We start from the raw sequence: 19,618 nt of genomic DNA, 5'->3' as shown, positions 1-19,618 counted from the left end.
ATTTGTGGGTAATGAGATTCTTACTTCCTGTGGCAACCGGAAACGACGGACTGGAAAAGGCTATCTTCTTCGCTCGTTGTGATTGGCTAGGGAAACTGGGAAACTCCGCATTGTTAACAATTGTTCTCCGAAGTGGAAGAAAATAAGGCAGATATTTACCTCGCCGGCCATCCACCACTTCTTTGAATAATTGTTGTCTATAAATACCCTAGCACCTGGATTGGCTTTATAGACTAAATTTGGGAAAACCACAGCGAGAAGTTGAGATGCCGGATCTTTTGCTGACTTGGATTAGTCACTGATTAGTAAACTTGTTTGTTTTCGTCTTTCTAATTATTTTATAACCGTAACGATCAGTGTTTCCGTTTATAACTTTACTTTTTAAGGAAGCGATCGCACTTGTCCCCAGTTTCCCCTCAGTTCATTCTCTTAAAGGTGCTTTGTAATGGGGTAATAGCAGTATTCTGTCGTGTTTTTTGTGCTCGAAGTAAGGGGAGATTCACTACGAACCCATCGATTCATTGCTTCTGATAGAATTTTTAAAACCAATCAAACTTCCGGTTCCAAACTTCCCTACTAAAAAATTAACCGCGGTTTGCAACATTCATGCAAAGCAAATATCAGTGGACCTCTTCCCGGTGCCTCTGGTGGGGTACTAGCTTAGCATGTGATATCCTGTTTTTTCACCAAGCTCTTTTGTGTTTGATATTCACTGTATGCATCTTTTGCGTTCGTGACAAGTTTCTTTAGGTCTCAAGAATCAACATCCGGCACTCCTTCAAGACATGAGCGGTGCTGGACTGCTGCCAGAGCATTTAAATATTCATATCGTCACCCCGTGAGGATAGCACGAATTTCGCTCAATATACAACAACGCACTCTTACTTAAACACATGTTTATTTACACCTTGCGTGTTTTTTCTAGCGGCAGAATGGGGGCTGCAGGTGGTAACAGCAAATTAAAACACGCATGTATTTATAAGTTCGTTGTTAAGTTTTTGATGGAAACTGTTTTCAACTCTTTCTAAGTTCCTTGATTTTGCTGAGGAAGAATCGTTCCACAGTGTTGGCGCATTTGTAGTACTCTGTGTCCGGGGCATTGTACGTGCGACAGTTAGTGAAAATCCTCATCATATCCGCGATGAACAGTTTCTTGGAGCTAAAATAGCCACTCTTTAATCTCTCAGTCATGGTACGCAGATCTGTGGAAAGCAGAAAAAACTTCAACTTTAATGGAATATGTTACGTTAGTAATTTGCGCTGGTTGTTGTAAAAACTGTGCTAAAATTACAGATTATTTCCTTCTTTCACAAATAATATGCTTCTAAAATCCTAAAAGATGAAAATTAAAATTGCGAAGGAAGAACAAACCATCGTTATTATTTTATGTGAACTTTCTTAGGCACTACGACAGAACTCTAATACGAAAAACGTTTGCTAATTGTTTTAAGCTCCAGTTTACTTCTATCCTAAGCCAGCAACACTTGGTTATGGGTCTCAACCGTATAATGAATCATTTGTCACAAAACTTGATCATTATTATTAGGTTTCCGTTGATGCAGCATTTGGCTATTCCTAGCCTGGCATATTCCATTTTAAAAGGGTCACAAACAATGCCGGACACCAGTAGCCTTCCGCGCAGTCGTTTTTAGGTGACTCGTCCGTATTACGAGTCCCAAAAACGACTGCGTGGGAGGCTAGGACACTAGTGGATGCGAAAATAGCAAAAAACGAGTCTTAACTGGCGAGTTTAGAATCTAAATAATAAGACTGCAATAAACTAGAAAAGACAGACAGTTCTAGAAACTGGAAACGAAAAACGTAAATAATTGATTACCAAAACAGAAAAACAATAAAAATTGTAGCAAGACGTGGAAAAATAAGAAAATGGCTACTCGGGGCGTAAAATAATTCTTAAACTTGCTACCAAAAGATCAAAATTCAAGCATCGCTCCAGTCAGCTGCCTTCACGTGTTTGTCTCATGGCGAAAAACAAGCTGTAACCTTGATCTGTCTTAGCAGGTTCATGTGCCTTTCCCTAACTTAGTTATAATACAGTTGAAATTTTATCAATGGAAAATTATTTACTTGTTAATACTGACAGAAATTAGTCACACTTTCTTTACAGTTCAAGTTCTACCCAAATGCCTTTTGCCTAAGTACAATTTAAATGTGGACCTCATATGACTCGTTAGTTAAGGGCAAAGTACTTTAAAAGCTAATTTCTTATTCAACTTAAAGGATCATTATGATAGGAAAAGGCATTGAGCCTGGCTTGTATGGCAATAACACTTGCGAAAATTATTGACTTCACCGAAAAAAGAAGGCGTAATAAACTGTGCTCAGATGAGATGAGTAGTCATCAGCTGCACGACAGCTTTTAAATCGTGGACAAAGATGGCACGATTTCCAAATTTATATTGCAATATATTATTTACACATGTGTGGGTATCTAGCTTCGGAAATACATTTCCCAGTCCCTCGGTGAGAAAAAATATACGACATTTTATTGACACCCTGCCATCATCATTTTCAAGCGCATAAAAGTGATGTTACACGAAACGATTTTGGAGACAACGTGGTTGGGTTAAAAATTGCTCTCGTGTAACATAGCACGCAGACAATTTTTAACGAAGCGGTTTGTTGCGACAACTCATTAAAAGTTTTTGATCTGTCTACAGTGGGGGGGGGGACAGGGGGGCGGGAGCCCGGGAGAATAGGGGGCGGGAGGGGTACGGGAGACGGGAGAGGAAGGGGCGGGAGGCGGGAGTTCTAAGAGAACGGGAAGCGGGAGAGCAATACAAAACGGTGAATTTCTTTGCTTATTAATGCGTTAGAATACTATCAAAAAAAGAACCCAACAATGTTTTACAATGTTATTTGTCCTCCATTTAGCGTCCTCCGAGGCTTTACACAATATTTTATATCCAAGGGCACACAAAAATTCATGCTCAGGCGATAAACAGGGTTACTTCCAGTGAAATTGTAAACCCTTTCATTGTGTTACGTCATAGCTCATGAAATGTCAAGCGTGGCATGTAAACACGTGTGAGTGCCGCGCAAGTTGTTAGAAGTCTCAAAAGAGGTGAGCAAGGCGAGCAAGTACGCGTCTTGTAAATTTAGTATCAGAGATATAAAAAAAAATTCAATGTCGTCAAAGACCATTTTAGTAGTTCTTAGTATCTTTCACTACGGTAGTGAGAAATCTGGGGCATGGACGACCTCTCCCAATGACCGTCAATCGGACCGTACTAAAGATTTAGCTGCATGGTGTATGGGAATTTGCGAATAGAAGGCTGTTTCAATGAGCACGTGGAGAGTGTGGAGTGATTCGTTTCACGACGCTGTTTTTCGTTTTGGACAAGGCAAAATCGATTCCTATCACAATAGGCAGCCAAACAGCATGGGAAGCAACCAGGAGCGACTTTATAGAAAAAAGGAGTACGATTATGAGTAGGAGGAGATCAGTGCAGCCTCCTCGGCACATTGATGAAGACTTCTTTTAGATGAACAGTTTGCCTAATTTCGAACGCTTTTTCTTTCCCGAACTAAAAGCAATTTTTTTCACGCAGTTTTTAGATAGTAAGGATATCGAGAAAGATATCAAGATTATAATTAGTGTATCAAGTAAATGCGATGGATCCGCAATACAGCGCCAAGAATTAGGCAGACGTACTGAACTCTAACTGGGGCGTTTGGCTGCCAGCTCGCCATGTCCCCATTTGAATTACATGATCCCAACAAATGAATAATTAAGAAGTGCAACAACTATTACACTGTACGATGGACTAAGACTGTTGACACTGAAAGAATGGTTAAACCGTCAAACAAGACGAACATGTTAGTCAAAAATTAAATACAAACAGCGGTGATAAACATAATAAACTTGCGCATTTTAGCTTGACGTAGAATATGAAACGTCAAGTTACATAAAATGCGCAAGTTTATTATGTTTATCACCGCTGTTTGTATTTTATTTCTGATCAGGCTACGATGGCTCCAGAGCAAAAGTCTTTATGTTAGTTAAAACTTCATTAACTCCGAGTACAAAACCTATCAATAATGTTAACGTTAATCAAAATAAATATAATAAAAAAATGAATAATGAACGGCCTACGAATGATACGTCCTGCTAAAGCTTTATGACTAATACGGGTTTTAAAGCCTTCTAATTTACTAGGGGACGGGAGAAACGCGAAAAAGGGCGGGAGGCGGGAGGCAAAGGTACGGGAGGCGGGAGGTTCTGACCCCCCTGTCCCCCCCCACTCTACAGGACACGGAACAATTTTTAAAACAGTGTGGTTGGGCTAAAATTGTTATCGTGTAATAAAGCGCGCAAACAACTTTTAACGAAGTAGTTTGTTTCCGCAACTCTTTGCAAGATGTTAATCTGTCTTTAAAAACTTGAAAGAAGTTGCCACAACAAAATGTCACGATATAAGTTGTCCGCGCGCTATGCTGTTTTTAAAAGCGCCTTAAAATAGCAACGGTAAGCTTATCCTGTTCCTTTGCCACTCTAGGACGTGGGGCCCCTCTTGGACAAAACCATCCGTACCTCCTCTACAACTACACTAGGGCTAAGTTTGCCATCCCTATAAGGCTTCTCATCCCTTTCCCTATAGCGCTACAACATCCCTACCCCACTAGTAACTTTACCGTCCCTACTCCCCTAGGGCTTCTCCTCCAGGTTTCCATCATCCCTGACCATCACCTCCCTCTGAAGCCGCATCATTTCTTAGCCTCTAAGTATTCAAAGTGTTTTTTTGTCGTTTACCTTACAGTGAAAACTGTTCAGTTGTAAAATTACACCAAACCCTGTAGTTCAAAACCTACCCATCGGGTACTTGATGTGATCATAATAATCTGGCGCCTCAGAAATTTCCACCGGTCTTTGAAAAGGCCACGAACTAGCGTGATTCTGTTAACGAGAGAACAAAGGATTGCAAAACTGAGAAGAATTTAGCACGCTGGCAGGAGTACCTGACCAAAAACCCGCTCTGCAGGCTGGAATAGAGCTAGCTGGAAACTGAATACATTTACATTTAGAAACGTTCCAGCCAGTTTCTGGAACATTTCTAAATGTCTAGTTTGCTGAGATCTTTTCTTTATCAAAACACTGGTTCTAGCTGCGTAAAAAATGTCTCGTTTGTTTTTCCTGCCAATCAGGACCCCTGTCAGCCTCCTAGAATATCGTATTTGACTTTTCGCTCTAACACCGTTATTACCAATTAAATTTGACGGCAAGTAGCGCGCAAGGAAATAACGGCAGTTCCACTGTTTTTTCATCACGTGTTGTTCTTTTTATCTCTATATCACGCTGTGAATGTCAGCTGTCAATATAAACGCGGTAAGGCCCTGTTCGCACTAGCACTACGCGAAATTATGTTTATTTTGCAAAAAAATCTGTCAACACGAAGCCATTTTTGGTACGAACAATTTTTTTCACCCACGAAAATTTTCGCAATCGCCACCACAGTTCAAACATGCCGCCGACTAGGTTTGGAGGCCGTGAATTTTTGTCATGCGAGAAAATCCTTTGTTCCTTGACATCCATCATTCACGGTCACCGGGTCATCATAGTCGCAATGAATAGCACACAATACCCATCGACAATTTGACAAGGGACACGAATGATACGCTTCTTTCCCTACGATGTCTTCGGGCGACTTGCCAGCCTTAAGATCAAAATGGCTGAAAAAGAGAGAAAAACACAGCCGACAGCGGTACCTCTGGACGCTTTGCCGGAGCGTTGTACCATAACGATGCACCACGAGATTTCGGCCCGTGGTTCGCTTATGTCAGCTGGAGATGGTTCCGCGCTGCTTTCCGATACCTTGTCCCCGACAAGACAGTGAGGGAGAGAAAAGTCGGCCCCTAGACCATATGTGACAGATCCCTTTCGTTGGCATATCAGTTCCACCTTACTGACTTAAACTGAGATTCAGCCATGTATATATATGACAATGTAGTCATTTTGTCTTCCATGTGGTACGTTTTGAGGTTTGAGCATGCGCATGGGCATGCGATATAATAACAGAAGGATGACTCGTGGTCAAACGACCTGTAGTCTTGGATGTACCGCTCTTGGACTCCTTTTACCTTATTTCATTCTTCCAATTTTATTGCCGTTTTCCTAAAACGATGGATTACAGGTCGTCCCTCAAAGAGCTCTGTGAAAGCAGTTTTTTTTTTTCTGTTTTGGGCTATTAAGTCAACATTTATTACTGTGTCATGTAATGAAAATGTGCCACGTTTGTTACTACAACAATTCAGATGCTACCTTTCGCCTATTGATGTCTGGTAAAATCAATCCTAAACCTGGACCGGTTTCTGCTGATGAATGCCAGAAGCTTAAAAAGTTGTCACAAAGCATCACAACAAACTGTCAATCCATGTGTAACCTCTTTCGCTTCCAGGACGTGGTGTACGCCGAAAACTCTGACGTTATATGCGTCAATGAGACATGGTTGAACAAAAATAAACACTGAAATATTGCATTGTGGCTTTACAATATTTAGGAGAGAGCGGTCTGATCGAGGTGGTGGTGGAATTGTTATCGCAATCAAAACAGCCTCCTTCAAAGCTGTCAAAGCATTTAAACCTGGAAGCCGAGCTGCCACAGCTTGAGATCATTTTTGCTGAAATTACTACGCTTACTGGTCAAAGAATTTTATTCTGTTTTTGCTATAGGCCACCCAGTGAAGACCCAAGTTGGATGGATGTATTCGATAATTTTCTACATGAAGTTCGACAGTATGGTAATTTCGGGTGACTTTAATTTGCCAAACATCCTCTGGGACTCCATTGACAGCTGAGCGCATCGGGCGTTAACGAACTAGCCTTTATTGAAACCCTTTACGACCACCTCTTGACACAACTCAATACAAAACCCACTCGCGGCAACAACATACTTGACCTTGTAATCACCAACGCGCCGAACCGTGTCAATGTAACCGACATAATGTCTTCAAAAGATGCCACGGATTTTACAGACCATAGCGACATTATTTTCCAGTTTCACGCTTTTATAAAAGTCCCACCAAAACCCCTGAGATTTGTCTACGATTATGCAAAAGGCGACTTTGAGGGTCTGCGTGCCCTGTCAGCAATTAACCTTTCTTCGATCATAGCCAATGACGATATAAATACTGACTGGCATCAATGGAAAGACACTTTTCTTGCAGTGGTCTCTGACTATGTACAGACCAAGAGGTTTAAGGGAGGGAATCCCATACCTTGGGATGTCTGGTGCCATACTTAATTTGATCAAGAAAAAGGAATCTATAAGACAAAACCATAAACGATCTCCCTCGAGCCACCTAAGGGAGAAGTTAAAAAACTTGCGCAAAACAGTTAAGCGCAATATCAGCCAGTGCATCCGCTGACCCAGGTAATCGTACGCCGTGAAGATCTTCAGTTGAAATCCTCGGGAAATAGCCAATCTGTTTAACTCCTACTTCGCATCAGTTTTCGCCCATGACATCCCCTCCCCCACTTCGTCTGGAAGCGCTGCCAATGCACCAGCCTCTCCTGATATGTCGGACTCACGAAAGCCACAGGACCTGATAAAATCGGGGCGAAATTTCTTAAGGAAACAGCCTCTGTAATTGCACCAACTTTCTGTAAGACGTTTAACAAGTCTTAACAAGTTGTTTCCCGCAGAACTGGAAGGAAGCTAACGTTGTTCCTGTTTTTAAAAATGGTGAGGCCGAGTGCAAAGAGAATTACAGGCCCATCTCCTTATCGTCACTGGTATCCGAAGTCTTGGAGCGATGTGCATTTAACACTTCAAAGATATACTCTATGAGGTGGTAAGAGATTGTCAACATGGATTCATTGGAGGGAAATCATGCACCTCCAACCTTTTGGAAGTCTTGGACCACGTGGGCTCTCTACTAGATGACGGAAAACAGGTGGAGACGATCTATATGGATATGTCTAAGGCCTTCGATAAGGTGAACCATGGCTGCCTGCTGCAAAAGTTGCGCGCGTTCGGATTTGGAAGCAGCTTTTTCGGTTGTTTAGCTCTTACCTGATGGCGACGAGTTCGGATTTGGAGGCAGCCTCTTGCAGTGGTTTAGTTCTTCCCTGATGGGTCGCTACCAACGTGTAACAGTGCTGGGTGAAACCTATAATCCTCTACCTGTCAGCTCCCGAGTACCTCAGGGCTCCATTCACACGACCCGACAAGCTCTGAGCTTTGAACCATATCGTGTTTAAATAAAGGATATGTATGTCTGTATGTATGTATGTAGGCCCGATGTTATTTCTCATCTATGTACATAACTTGCCCGATTCGGTCCTGACGAGCCATGTTGCAATGTTTGCCGATAACACAAAGATATATAAACAAATTAAGTCCCAGGAAGATGCTGCGTGCATACAACCTGACTTGCTTGCTGGCTAGTTGACACACATCACACTTACAGCCAGCTGGGATTTTCATTTCTTAAAAGTCTCGCTCACTGGCAGTGAAGAGCGGGTATTTTTTTCCCAGGAACGTTAAATAGTAACCACGATTGACGTAGGGACACTCAGCTAGTGTTTAGTGCAACATACGATGAATTTTCTCTAAAAGGGTCATTGGGTACTCCTGTGCTGGGTTTGGTTCGGAGTCAGAAAAGAAAATAAGAGATAAGTGTGACATTTATCGAGCCCCATCTCCTTTTGTTTAGATGAGAACGTTAGACGAGTTTGTCAGCTTCCGTCAAGTACCGTGGGTAAAACGAGACTGATTTATGAACAACAAAGACTTGAACTGGAGTCTAAATGATCTGATTTGCCGTTTTAAGGCGATTGACAACCGGAAGATTAGCGTAAGGTTGTTAGAGAATTATCCAACAGACAGATGATTTCCGTGTCTTTTCCTACCATGAATTCGGACCACGTTTTCAGAAATAAATGAAAGAAACGTTTTAACACAATAGTTCCTTGTTCACTTTGGAAAATGTTTGTAAAGTACTCCAATAGTTTCCGATTGTTATTATCCAATCAGATCACAGCGCTAAGCGACCACTCGGATTTTCTTTGGGGGACGTTACACGTGCATGAATAAGGAAATGTCTTTTGTCTTGCAACAAATAATACTTTCAAAGCAATACTAACCTTCACCTGCGTCAGAATGTTTTTTAGCTGCGTCTGTAGTTGGTCCGCGTCAGTTAAGACTTCCTCGCTAAACCAAACCGCAAAAGCATTAAAGCTAACGCACTGGATTAAATAACCTTTGAGAAAATCGTGGCAAGGTTCTGAATATAAGCCCTGGGTTTATCTTTCTTCAAAGGACATTTTCAGGGGTTTGGTGGTGCTGCTTATTATTGGAGGGAATTTTAAATTGTTTAGGTTTTACCTCAAAAACAACTTGAACACCAAGCTAAAAACTTAATACAGCTATCCCTCAACGTCCCTAGCTAGCCCTCAACGAGGGTTTCAACCCTGTGAGTGGGGGAGGGGAGGTGCGAGAGTGTATCTTGGGCGCCCAAACGCGCAAACATTTGGCAACATGTAGCATGCGAGAAACGGGGGTGGAGGGAGTCTTGGGCGCCCGAACGAGAAAAAATTTGGCAAGATCGTAGTTTCTCAGAGACAAAAATTGTTTCGTGTGCACATAAACGAAAACTCATTTAGGAAACGATGTTTCCGGAACCATGAACATTCTGCAAACACCGTTTCTCGTATGCGTTGGCTTTTACATCGCAGAAGGAGCTCATCGTGGTGCAAGCACATTTAAGTAACGAAATTACACAACCAAAAAAGTCAGCCCTAGAAGATTTGCAAAACAAGTACGTGACAGATATATGAATGTATTAAAGGTTGCTCTGCACGAGGAGCATTTTGAGAACTAAACTTACCTTTTAGTCAAGGAGGGTTTCCATCCTGTTTCACCTGTATTAAATCAAACAAAACAGCCTAATAAAAAAGTTCTGTACTAAAGTACGGATGTTTTGATCATTTTGTCTAGGCTTAAAATAAATTTCCCGGACTCTTAAGTGACGCTTGCGTCACCAGTGAAAACAAGGCTTAAAAGAAGACGCCGTATTCTTGTTTCAGCAGATCCCGAGACTTTCGTTGCACAGAATGATTGACTAGTTAATATGTAACGCTTCCTTCTTTACGGGTTCCCTACATTAAATAGGTTGGTTATATGAGGACGATGAGTGACGTTGTTCACACAGAAGGTGGTTATGTTTATCGGGACACTCGATATACATGTACCGATACGTTCGCTGTATGGGGAAGTCCACCATATTGGGAGGTTAGTTGCTTCTTTATATCGGGGACTTTTGTAAGGGGAGCCAGCTTATGGTACTCGTCAAGTTCGAGGTGTACTTACGTATTCCTGGAATACTCTCCACAGGAATTTGTCTGACTCCTTCTTGAAAGCACTTGAGCCCAGGATAAACTTTGCGTATTTCGGTTTGTTTCTTCGCCATCAGTTTCTTCACAATCTACAAGGGATATACGCTTGGTGACTTCCATAAAAAAAGATACTAAACAATCCGTCACAAGATCGAAACATGACGGCGCCGCCAATACAATATTGGCGTTTTATTTTTCCCAACGCAGGCAAAAATTGCTTCCAACAAATATATTGTTATATGTTTATTAATTTCGTTTATAGAACTGTTTATTGGCCTCATTTACCTGAGTACATGAGATCCAGCTTGTAAATGCTGGTGTGTGGCCACAATCGACTGAACTGACCATGGTTTCTGGTAGAAAAGCTACGCTTTGCGTATTCTGATTTGACAATTTACGGCGCAGCTCTCACCAATGCTAGGCCCAATAATTTTAAGTATCAAAATTACAATCAACACTTGCTCCCTTCAGTAGCACTGTTCACAGACGAATTAAACATTACAGAAGACATCTGCTTACCTCTTTTTGTTTTCGGATAATAGTGGAGAATTCTGTGTATTGAATTCTTGAGTTAATCGCACACTGTCACAAGATTAAACAAAAGATAAAAGTAAAGTACGTTTATAACATTTTACAGTGAAACCGAGCTGAGGCTTATAGAGAGCTGAAGAAAGAAAGAAGAACGAGAAGTACGCAATGGATGGCATATTACCCCTACAATGAAAGGCGCAACTGAGATACTAATTCATTTTAGTGTTACTGTGGCTAATCAGTTTTGGGAAGATTACAATATCAGCATAACTTTCAGTAAACCACTGACATCACTTGTTGGCTTCCTGAAAGTAATCATCACGTTCTCACTGAACACTTTTATAAGTCGATTTCATTCGAAGAGTGAGAGGTAATTCTAAGTTTGCCTCTCTACGATATTTTCACTGTTGTTTATAAAAAAAAGCAGACAGCGTCAAGTAAGAAGTACTTACATGCATTAATGTGGCACCTTCGTAATCTTTAATGTAACCAATGTAAGATGATTTCTGCATTCTGATGTCTTTACTAAACCCCTGTGGTAACACAAAGTACTGAGCGTCATACAAGATTCATCTTAGCTCAACCTCCGGAGTACGCAGGTTTGAAGGGATTTATCCATGGTGCAAACTCACGTCACAGCTTTTGGCGCATTCATGCTCGGTTACCGCTTGATGGTTAATAAAATATTACAAACTCTTACAGGAACTTATTATCAAAACCAATATGTAGATGCACAACAGTATAGCTATCTTTCAACTTTCTTCAGCACATCTCATCTTCAACTAATGTATGTAACACATTCAGGCCATATGGCGAATGAGGTCACCAAAACGCTGTTTCCAGTACAAGATGAGAGAACATTGTCACAGTGACACTTTGTGTCATAGCAGCACTAACCCTTTGTATGTACACGCTGAGATAATTTTGTGTTAATCAAGCAACGAAACTCTTCTAACACAAAACAGGGAAACCTTTTTAGAAAAAATGAAAATGAAAATATAATGTGAAAGAAATGGATGTTATGTTTAAAGCGTGGTGAATAAATGATAGATGTATTTTTTCAGTCAGGGGCACAAGCATGCTCAGGAAATGCTTGTGTTACTGAGTGAAATCTAAAAATAAAGTGTTTATAAAGGTCTGCAGACTTAGAACATTCACTTTTTTCTGTCAAACTGCGTTGTACACTGTGTCTGTCATAACTCGATTACAATGTAATCATTAAAAATAATATTTTGAAATAAATGCATTATTATGTTACCATCAATTTATTGGATTTCAAATGGAAATAACCTGTATTCGAATTACCTGTTTCTTAAAGTAGCCAATTGCATATTCATCAGCATAAGTAAGGAAATTTAGAACTGAATGCTTGACATGGTAGTCCTTGAGGTGGTTCATTAGATGTGTACCATATCCCTGAAAGGTAAGTAAGCACCACTGTTAAAATACAAATTCTTCTTACTTGCTCTCCACATATTATCATGGAACTAGTTGGGAGAATTTGATTTATAATACTGTATAATTATGGTGAAACTCCTGATGACCAACTGAGCAAATGAAGCTCCAAGGAAGCTGACTCTCCAACAACAACAACAACCTTTATTTCCTCATGGCCAATTAGAACAATTACTATTAGTTACATTCTTGTGAAGTAAAATCTGCTCAAGTGCTTTGAATAATTTTGAAGAAGCGATTGAGGATGGAGGCCAAGTTAACCATCCGATTTTCTAGTTGGCCTCCATATATTTACGTAATAATGTTTTGAAATTGATAACAGGTGAGGAACCGAAAATGAAGAAATTTAAAATAAAAAGAACTAAGGGAATGAGTTACAAGAACTATATAAAAGAAGAATATGATATTATTTGTTGTTACGAGTGTAGGATAAAGGTCAGGTATTTTGTGAATTGCTCAGACAAGTTATCAGAGGTTTCAAAAAGATTTTAAGCAGGCAGCAAAAACTGCAAAGTAGGCAGCTAATGGAAGTTCAATTTTACTCTAATTTTATTAATTTCGGAGAAAGTAGGCGGCGAATTTAGGTCAATTTGCTTTATATAGACGGCGAATTTCGCCAGTTGCCTGCTCTTATAGAAACCGCTGAGTTATCTCATAAGATTATACAAAATCTTACAGAGGAACAAAGTATAACACAATATAGTTACAAAAACGGTTAATTTAGATATTGCTCCAACAGTAGATAACATTCAAGATATACAGTAGACTTATTGGGTGCAATGTTCTTGAAAGGCCATTCTTTACCATTTTACCCTAGTGTATCATCATCAATTCCCCAATAAGAAGTTTGGTATTTGATCTGAGCATATTGTTCCCATAAAGTTAGTATAAATATGTTTTATTTGCGAAAATAGGCAATTTGCACCAGTCAGTATCAGCTTGTGATTTGAAAAAATTCCCTCACGAATCAAAAGAGAGTTCCAGCAACAGTACTTATAAGTTAACAGCTAAATGGGACTAACAGGTCTGCTAAAGTTTTGAGAGAAAAGACAATCATTGTTTACAGAAGAAGCAGTTTTTTTTACCTTGACTTGCTCATTGGAGGTCACAGCACAGAATACAATTTCTGTAAAGTTCTGCGTGGGAAACATTCGGAAGCAAATTCCTCCAATGGGTTTGTTATCCTTAACAAGGGCTAAAGTTTTGTGTTTCCTGAAAATTGTAAAGTTCACTTAAAACTTTTGCATCACATGTTGAATAGAAGCCTACAAAACAGTACCAGACTTAGCACCTTTCTTTCATTAAATATTCCCTTTCTAACCATTAAGCACCACCCCCCCACCTTAAAAGGTGTTGTTGTTAAGAAGTTCCTTTTATTCCAGAAAGCCCCATTATTTCAGTAAGTGCCTCACAGTATACCTTCCCCTCTTCCAACATGTAACCGTATCCCAAAAAGCCTGTCATTGCATAAGTTGGTTTGTTGATCATTGCACTGATGACATGGAGGTCAACAGTGCAATTCCATTGATTGAAACATTTTTTAAATTAAGAATAATAGTATTCAAGATAATTTATTGTGTTGTGACCTTACGATAATTTCATTTATTCCACTTATGTCCACAATTCATTATCATATGATTCCATGGCATCTATTTATTATCAAAGGCTTGCAAGTTTTTCTTTAGTTTAAAATTTTAAACATTAGCCAAGAACGACTGAACAAACAACAACAAGAACAACAAAAACACACAATAAGGCTCTTCTATTAAAAATGTTACAATATGTTTACATTTTTATTAATTTTAATACTTACGGATCAAAGACAAGTCTTGAAATGTACTCTTTTGGCATTCTTGGAAGCTGATATGAAAACACATTCTGTAGTCCAACCAACCACAACAGAGTTTGTCTAGAAGGCTGTCTGTTGAAGGAGTTACCAACAACATGAAATTCAATCACACCTCTTCTTTCCTCGCAGCGTGCTGCCTCATCTCTGGCACAATGAGTCCCAGGATACAAACCTCCCTAGAAAAACAAGATTCTTTTAGAAGTTAAAGACTTAAAGAAGGAAATAAACTGTACAGTATGGAAATTAATATTATAATTTGTATAATGCTACACATCATACTTCTGGGCCTAACATGGCTGAAGGGTCGGACATGGTTGCAACTATCTGAGTTAAAACTTCCAAGGGGACATCTCCTGCAAATGAATTCACAAAACGGGTCAAAATTCAATGACCAATCAAACCATTCACCACTAGTTATCTAAAGGACAGTAAGAAAGCAATGGTGGAAATAAAATACACATTTCAAACCAAGCTTAATTACATAGTAGTCAGTGGCTACTTTGGGGGAAGTAAAAGAATGAAAAAGCATAACTGCATTCAACTCATAGTTGATAGACACACTGTTGCTATTAAGCCCTGTACCTGCCAGCTTCTGTTGCTTTACACTAGCACCAACAGATCCATCATCATCAAGACTTCTTTTCTCGCCAGTTATATCTGTTAACAAACACAGAATGTTAACTTATTACATGTATAATTCTTAACAACTGATATAAATGACAAATGCATTGATTGGAGTGCTTATTGAGTCTGTGGGGAACTTCCTTGCCTCAGCCTGGTAGGTAACCCAGGAGAGATTTTGCAGCAGCCTTGTAAAAAGGTTATACCATGTACGGCTTGACTGTGTGGGTAATGGGGGGTTATCAGGACTATGGCATACTGAGAAGTATAATACTGAGTGATCAAAAGAAACTCTTTGCTTACGGTGGAATTTAAACAAAGGGGGCACCGCTGCTATGTTAGTGAAGCAAATTATTCAACCACTTGACCTCTTTTTGGCCTGGTTGAATTGAGTCAGGAAAGAAGATTGTGTCATTTAATTTCCTGTACCTTCAGTAGGTGAGGTAGAATTTGAAAATTGAAGCACAGAGGATACTGAAGACAAACCAGAGCCAACTGCTGAGCTGAAAGGAAATGAAAAACAATAAGGACAATGCCAGCACTATGCCCATAAAATATAATAAAGATATTTGTATCAAGATTAAATCCTTTGAGGTGTTTCAAGAATGGTATATCCATTAAGACCCAGAAGCAAAAATAACAAATTCTTACCTAGCAAAAAGGGAATCCCCACCTACTGTTCTTACCTGGCAGTAACCACAAGGGAATCTCCCTTGTCTGTCAATGGTGTTAAAGGTGACGCGATTCTTGAGGATCCCATTGAAAGTGACTGAGGAACGGTGAAGTCATCATCCCAGATTGGAGAGTTATCACCATAAACCTCTTCCTCCAGCATTGAAAGAAATCTAAAATGTTGGCAAGGCAACATGTACAAATGTAATTATAGCAACTTGAATTCAGGATTAAAACATACTGTGAAAGTGAAGTCTTTTAAAATAGCTTTGGTCAGTGAGAAACTTATTTGAAAATTGTGCCTTTGCCCTGTCCAGTCTAATAAACATATAAAGCATTTCCAGATGACTCGAGATGTAAACGATATACATGCATGGATTTCTAACCATGGTATTCACGTCTGACCTTTGAATGCACCTCTGGGTATTGCCACAAGGTTTGGGAATACAAGTAATTAAAAGCCTTCAAATTTGGCATAAAACTTTGACTTTGTAGTTAAATAAAGCAAGGCCTTGCAGTAAAGAAGAGAATTTGTGTGCTTTCACCCTTGAAATCAACATGTTATCCCAGCTGTCTGATCAGAGGGTATGAATGATGTCCACTATGATACATAATTATATTAAAAGACTAGTCCAGTATGATTGAAGACAAATCTAACATTTTACCACTGCAGAGAATAACTGATGTCACAGAACTTTTAACAAAAGCAAGTATCATTCAGACTGTATCCTTGTTTGTATGTATCCCACAAACATTTGTACAATGAAACTATCAAAAAGATAAAATCACCCCCTTACAAGTATTAAACAACATATTGAAAAGCACAAAACATGTACGTTTATTACTGGGTATTTGGAAATTACTCAAAGGTTAGAAGCTTACTGGTATTTTATGGTTAAGTTATTTGACTGTGAGATGTCTAGACAAAGTTAATAGAGTCAGCCTGACACACCAACCTTGGAAAGTGGGTCAAAACAATAGTCCTCTTGTCAGGCGGCATTTTGTCTCTCTCTGCTCTGAACTTCTCCATGAGCTGTCTCCTCATCACAGAGAAAACGGACCTCAATAGCACTCGTCCAAACACAGCTGTTGGATCATACTTCTGTAAACTGTCACAAAACACTGGAACCTGACAGTAGCATAACCATCTGTGAAAAAAAACCATGTATGTTTTGTTTTTAAGGAAATAGACATCATACCTAAGGAAAACTACATGTAAGTAAAAACACGCTCAAATCTGAAACTTGATCATCAATCTTCATTTTTGTCATGAGCAGGGGAATACAAAGAAAAACTAAGTTCTACTGGAAGCACCTAGGATAAAATTCCACAAATGCAGTTTACAACTGCTCTGCATCTGCTTCTTATCTTTACAAATTGATGCTTTCAACATTACTGATCCAAGCAGTACACAGGATGCATTTTATTACATAACTGTAAAATGTCTAATAAATAGGAACATACAAGTGTCATCATATGCAGATCATGGCTGTTTTCACACTGGAGATGGATAACTTGTTTTTAAAAACAAATAACCTGTCTGACTACTTTTCAATCTTAAAGTAATAATGGGGCTTGACTGCTTATCCTAAACACATGGACAAAATGACAGATGACATCAGATGACTTACAGAGGGTCTTTAGTGTGAAAACAACAAATTACAGATCATGCATTGAATATTTGACATTAACCAGTCTACAGCTGAGGATGTTATAGAAATAATACGCATTACTTTTTGGATAAGATGAGTGGATGAATAAAGAAAAGGAATATCACTTTGTTACATGTGGGACATGGGCTCTTACAATCTCTATAATAAAGTAATCAATCAATCAATCAATCAATCAATCACTCAATCAGTCAACCAATTATGCAAGAAACCAACTTAAGCAAGCAATCAATCAAGCAAGAAAGCAAGAAAGCAAGAAAGCAAGCTAGCAAGCTGAGGATGCTTGTGGCCTGACCTTGTATAATTGACTTTATATGCAGCAAGGTCCTCTCCTTGGGAATGCTGTTTCTTCACAGTTGGTGTCTCCAGTTTCCAGTGATTCAGACAGTGTAGGAACATCTTGGCCAAGTCATGCATTATCTGCCACTCTCTTTGTGGAAGGTGACCAAACTTGTACAGCACAAAGTTAAGGACAGCCTGAGAAGACACACGCAGGACAGAGCAGTAAATCTTTCATGATGAAGCTCTAGCATTAACAGGCCTTTTCCACACATATTTGTTCAATAATTACCCTCAACGCAACTAAAGAATTCAAATTAGTAACATGCTCTGCTTCTTATAATATTTTAGCCCATATCTTTGTAAACTTAAACACTTTCAGGCCAGTCTACCGAGCATGGCAGGCGATTGTGTTAGTTTCAGAAAAAATCTCTTATTATTTCTTTTAGAAAATGACTCTGTACAAGCGAGATCTCATTGAGTTCTGCCATACTCTTCAGGCTGGCTTTTAGGGTTTGTTCTCAGCATAATGCAGCTTACCTTTCCAATGCTTGGTTTCTCAAATGGGGGTGCGCCAAGGGGTCCTTCCACTGTCACTTTTGACATTTGCAAAATTCCTTTCCTCAAAATTTTAAATAAATAAAAGTAAACTTGTTTTGTATCAGCATCCTCTTCCTTATGCACACACATAAATAAGTTCTCAACATCAATCACCATGCATAACAGTCTATTAAGTTCATCTTCAGGAATATCATGCAAATGAGAGATATGAGCACCCAGGGTGTGGCCACAGCTGCGACAAGGGTCTGTCAGGTTAGCAAGGGGCTGAGAGAGGTCCACTCTTGTTGGTGTTGGAGGGGGGTTAGGATTTTTCCATCCATTACATTTGCAAGAATCTTCCGCCTGAAAGCAAGTGAGCAAATGAGAATTTGTTATCATTTTTGGTGACTAAGGGTTGTTCGCTTTTGAGAAGATATACAAAAAAAAGTCATGTACTTTACAAAATCACCTGTTTTGGACCAATCACGGCCCTTTTCACAAACAATAACAATGCATGGCTATAGGCTTTGTTCGTCATATAAACAAATACCAATAATACAATCATCAATGCAGTAAACGGCTTAGTTTACTAGGAAACAAATCAGAAAAGTAACAATTGATATATTTCTTTACTTTTTAACCTCATACTTGCCTTGCACGATGAATAGACACCCAACTTTTCAAGTTTTTTTCTGATGGGATAAGTCTTGATTTGAGCTTTCCTTTGCGCTATTCTTTGCAAGTTGGCCGGACGGCTAAGCTCTGATGGTGTTATTTGTGGTGTTCCAGGACGTTTCGTGGCATCTGAACCATTTGTAGACGTCGATAAATCACTAAACCCATGTTGACCCGCCATCTTGAATTTTCATCTTCACGCCAGCGGTTTAATTTCAGATTACACTCCAATATGCTTAAATGAAGCAAATACTAAAAAATTCAACATGGCGGACGCGAACTACCGTAAAATCCTCTTCGTTTGCCTCGGGAATATATGTCGTTCGCCATCTGCAGAAGCAATCCTTAAACATCTTGTACAGCAAAGAGACGACTGTAGGGAATGGGAAATCGATAGTGCCGGAATACTTGATCTCCATGAAGGTCTTCGATCAGACAGCCGTGGATTGAAAGTGTTGAAGAAACGCGGAATTCCAAATCCGCATCGAGCAAGACAAGTACGCGAGGATGATTTCCGTAATTTTGACGTGATTATGGCTTTCGATGACAGTAATGTAGAAGATCTGAAGGAGTTCAGGCCTGATGATGGTACCGCCCGAGCCACAGTAAAATTGTTTGGAACATACGACCCTAAAGGAAAGAGAATAATTCACGATCCCTACTATGGAGACACTTCAGACTTTGAAGCGATGTTTGATCATATTTACAGATGTTGCGAGGAGTTTCTGAAAAATTCAAATTAACTTGAATGAAAGGACATGTCTTGAAGAAGACTGTGTTTAAAGACTGTGTTAAAAAAATTAAAAGTCATAAATGAAACTGCTAGAATAAATTGCTAAGAATGCTGTTATTTCTGGTTTTTCAGAATCTTTATTATGAACGGGAATAATAAAATAATAACAAACTATCAAAAGCAATTTGTATACTGGAAACCAGGGCATTACTGGGGCATTTTGCTGCTGGGAGGAAC

General features: G+C 39.5%; 2 protein-coding genes across 2 annotated transcripts; one reads left to right on the top strand and one right to left on the bottom strand.

Annotated features, from left to right (window-relative positions):
* Positions 1–879: 879 nt before the first annotated feature.
* LOC146461550 (histone acetyltransferase KAT2A-like) lies at positions 880–18,884 on the bottom strand. Its single transcript, XM_085086666.1, has 18 exons — positions 18,626–18,884; positions 17,974–18,336; positions 17,450–17,631; positions 16,441–16,632; positions 15,499–15,657; positions 15,242–15,315; positions 14,774–14,848; positions 14,471–14,544; positions 14,156–14,367; positions 13,428–13,554; positions 12,193–12,303; positions 11,340–11,420; positions 10,876–10,938; positions 10,331–10,445; positions 9,849–9,882; positions 9,106–9,172; positions 4,834–4,918; positions 880–1,202 (listed from the first exon to the last, which is right to left on the bottom strand). Exons 1-18 carry the CDS (start codon positions 18,827–18,829, stop codon positions 1,015–1,017), a joined length of 2,406 nt encoding a protein of 801 aa, XP_084942792.1. The 5' UTR covers positions 18,830–18,884; the 3' UTR covers positions 880–1,014.
* Positions 18,829–19,498, top strand: LOC146461549 (low molecular weight phosphotyrosine protein phosphatase-like). Its single transcript, XM_085086674.1, has one exon. The coding sequence runs from the start codon at positions 18,915–18,917 to the stop codon at positions 19,389–19,391; it is 477 nt and encodes a 158-aa protein (XP_084942800.1). The 5' UTR covers positions 18,829–18,914; the 3' UTR covers positions 19,392–19,498.
* The last annotated feature ends 120 nt before the right edge of the window (positions 19,499–19,618 follow it).

Source organism: Pavona decussata, unplaced genomic scaffold, assembly GCF_977016875.1.
Source record: "Pavona decussata unplaced genomic scaffold, jaPavDecu1.1 SCAFFOLD_195, whole genome shotgun sequence".
NCBI classification, from domain to species: domain Eukaryota; kingdom Metazoa; phylum Cnidaria; class Anthozoa; order Scleractinia; family Agariciidae; genus Pavona; species Pavona decussata.
This window is presented reverse-complemented; position numbering and strand designations above follow the sequence as displayed.

Coding starts and splice junctions, on each gene's coding strand:
- LOC146461549 (XM_085086674.1), top strand. CDS start 18,915: ATGGCGGACGCGAACTACCGTAAAATCCTCTTCGTTTGCCTCGGGAAT.
- LOC146461550 (XM_085086666.1), bottom strand. CDS start 18,829: ATGGCGGGTCAACATGGGTTTAGTGATTTATCGACGTCTACAAATGGT. Junction 14,545..14,773: donor AAAGCAACAGAAGCTGGCAG/GTACAGGGCTTA, acceptor ATTCATTTGCAG/GAGATGTCCCCTTGGAAGTT. Junction 14,368..14,470: donor CAGCCATGTTAGGCCCAGAA/GTATGATGTGTA, acceptor TTGTTTTTCTAG/GGAGGTTTGTATCCTGGGAC.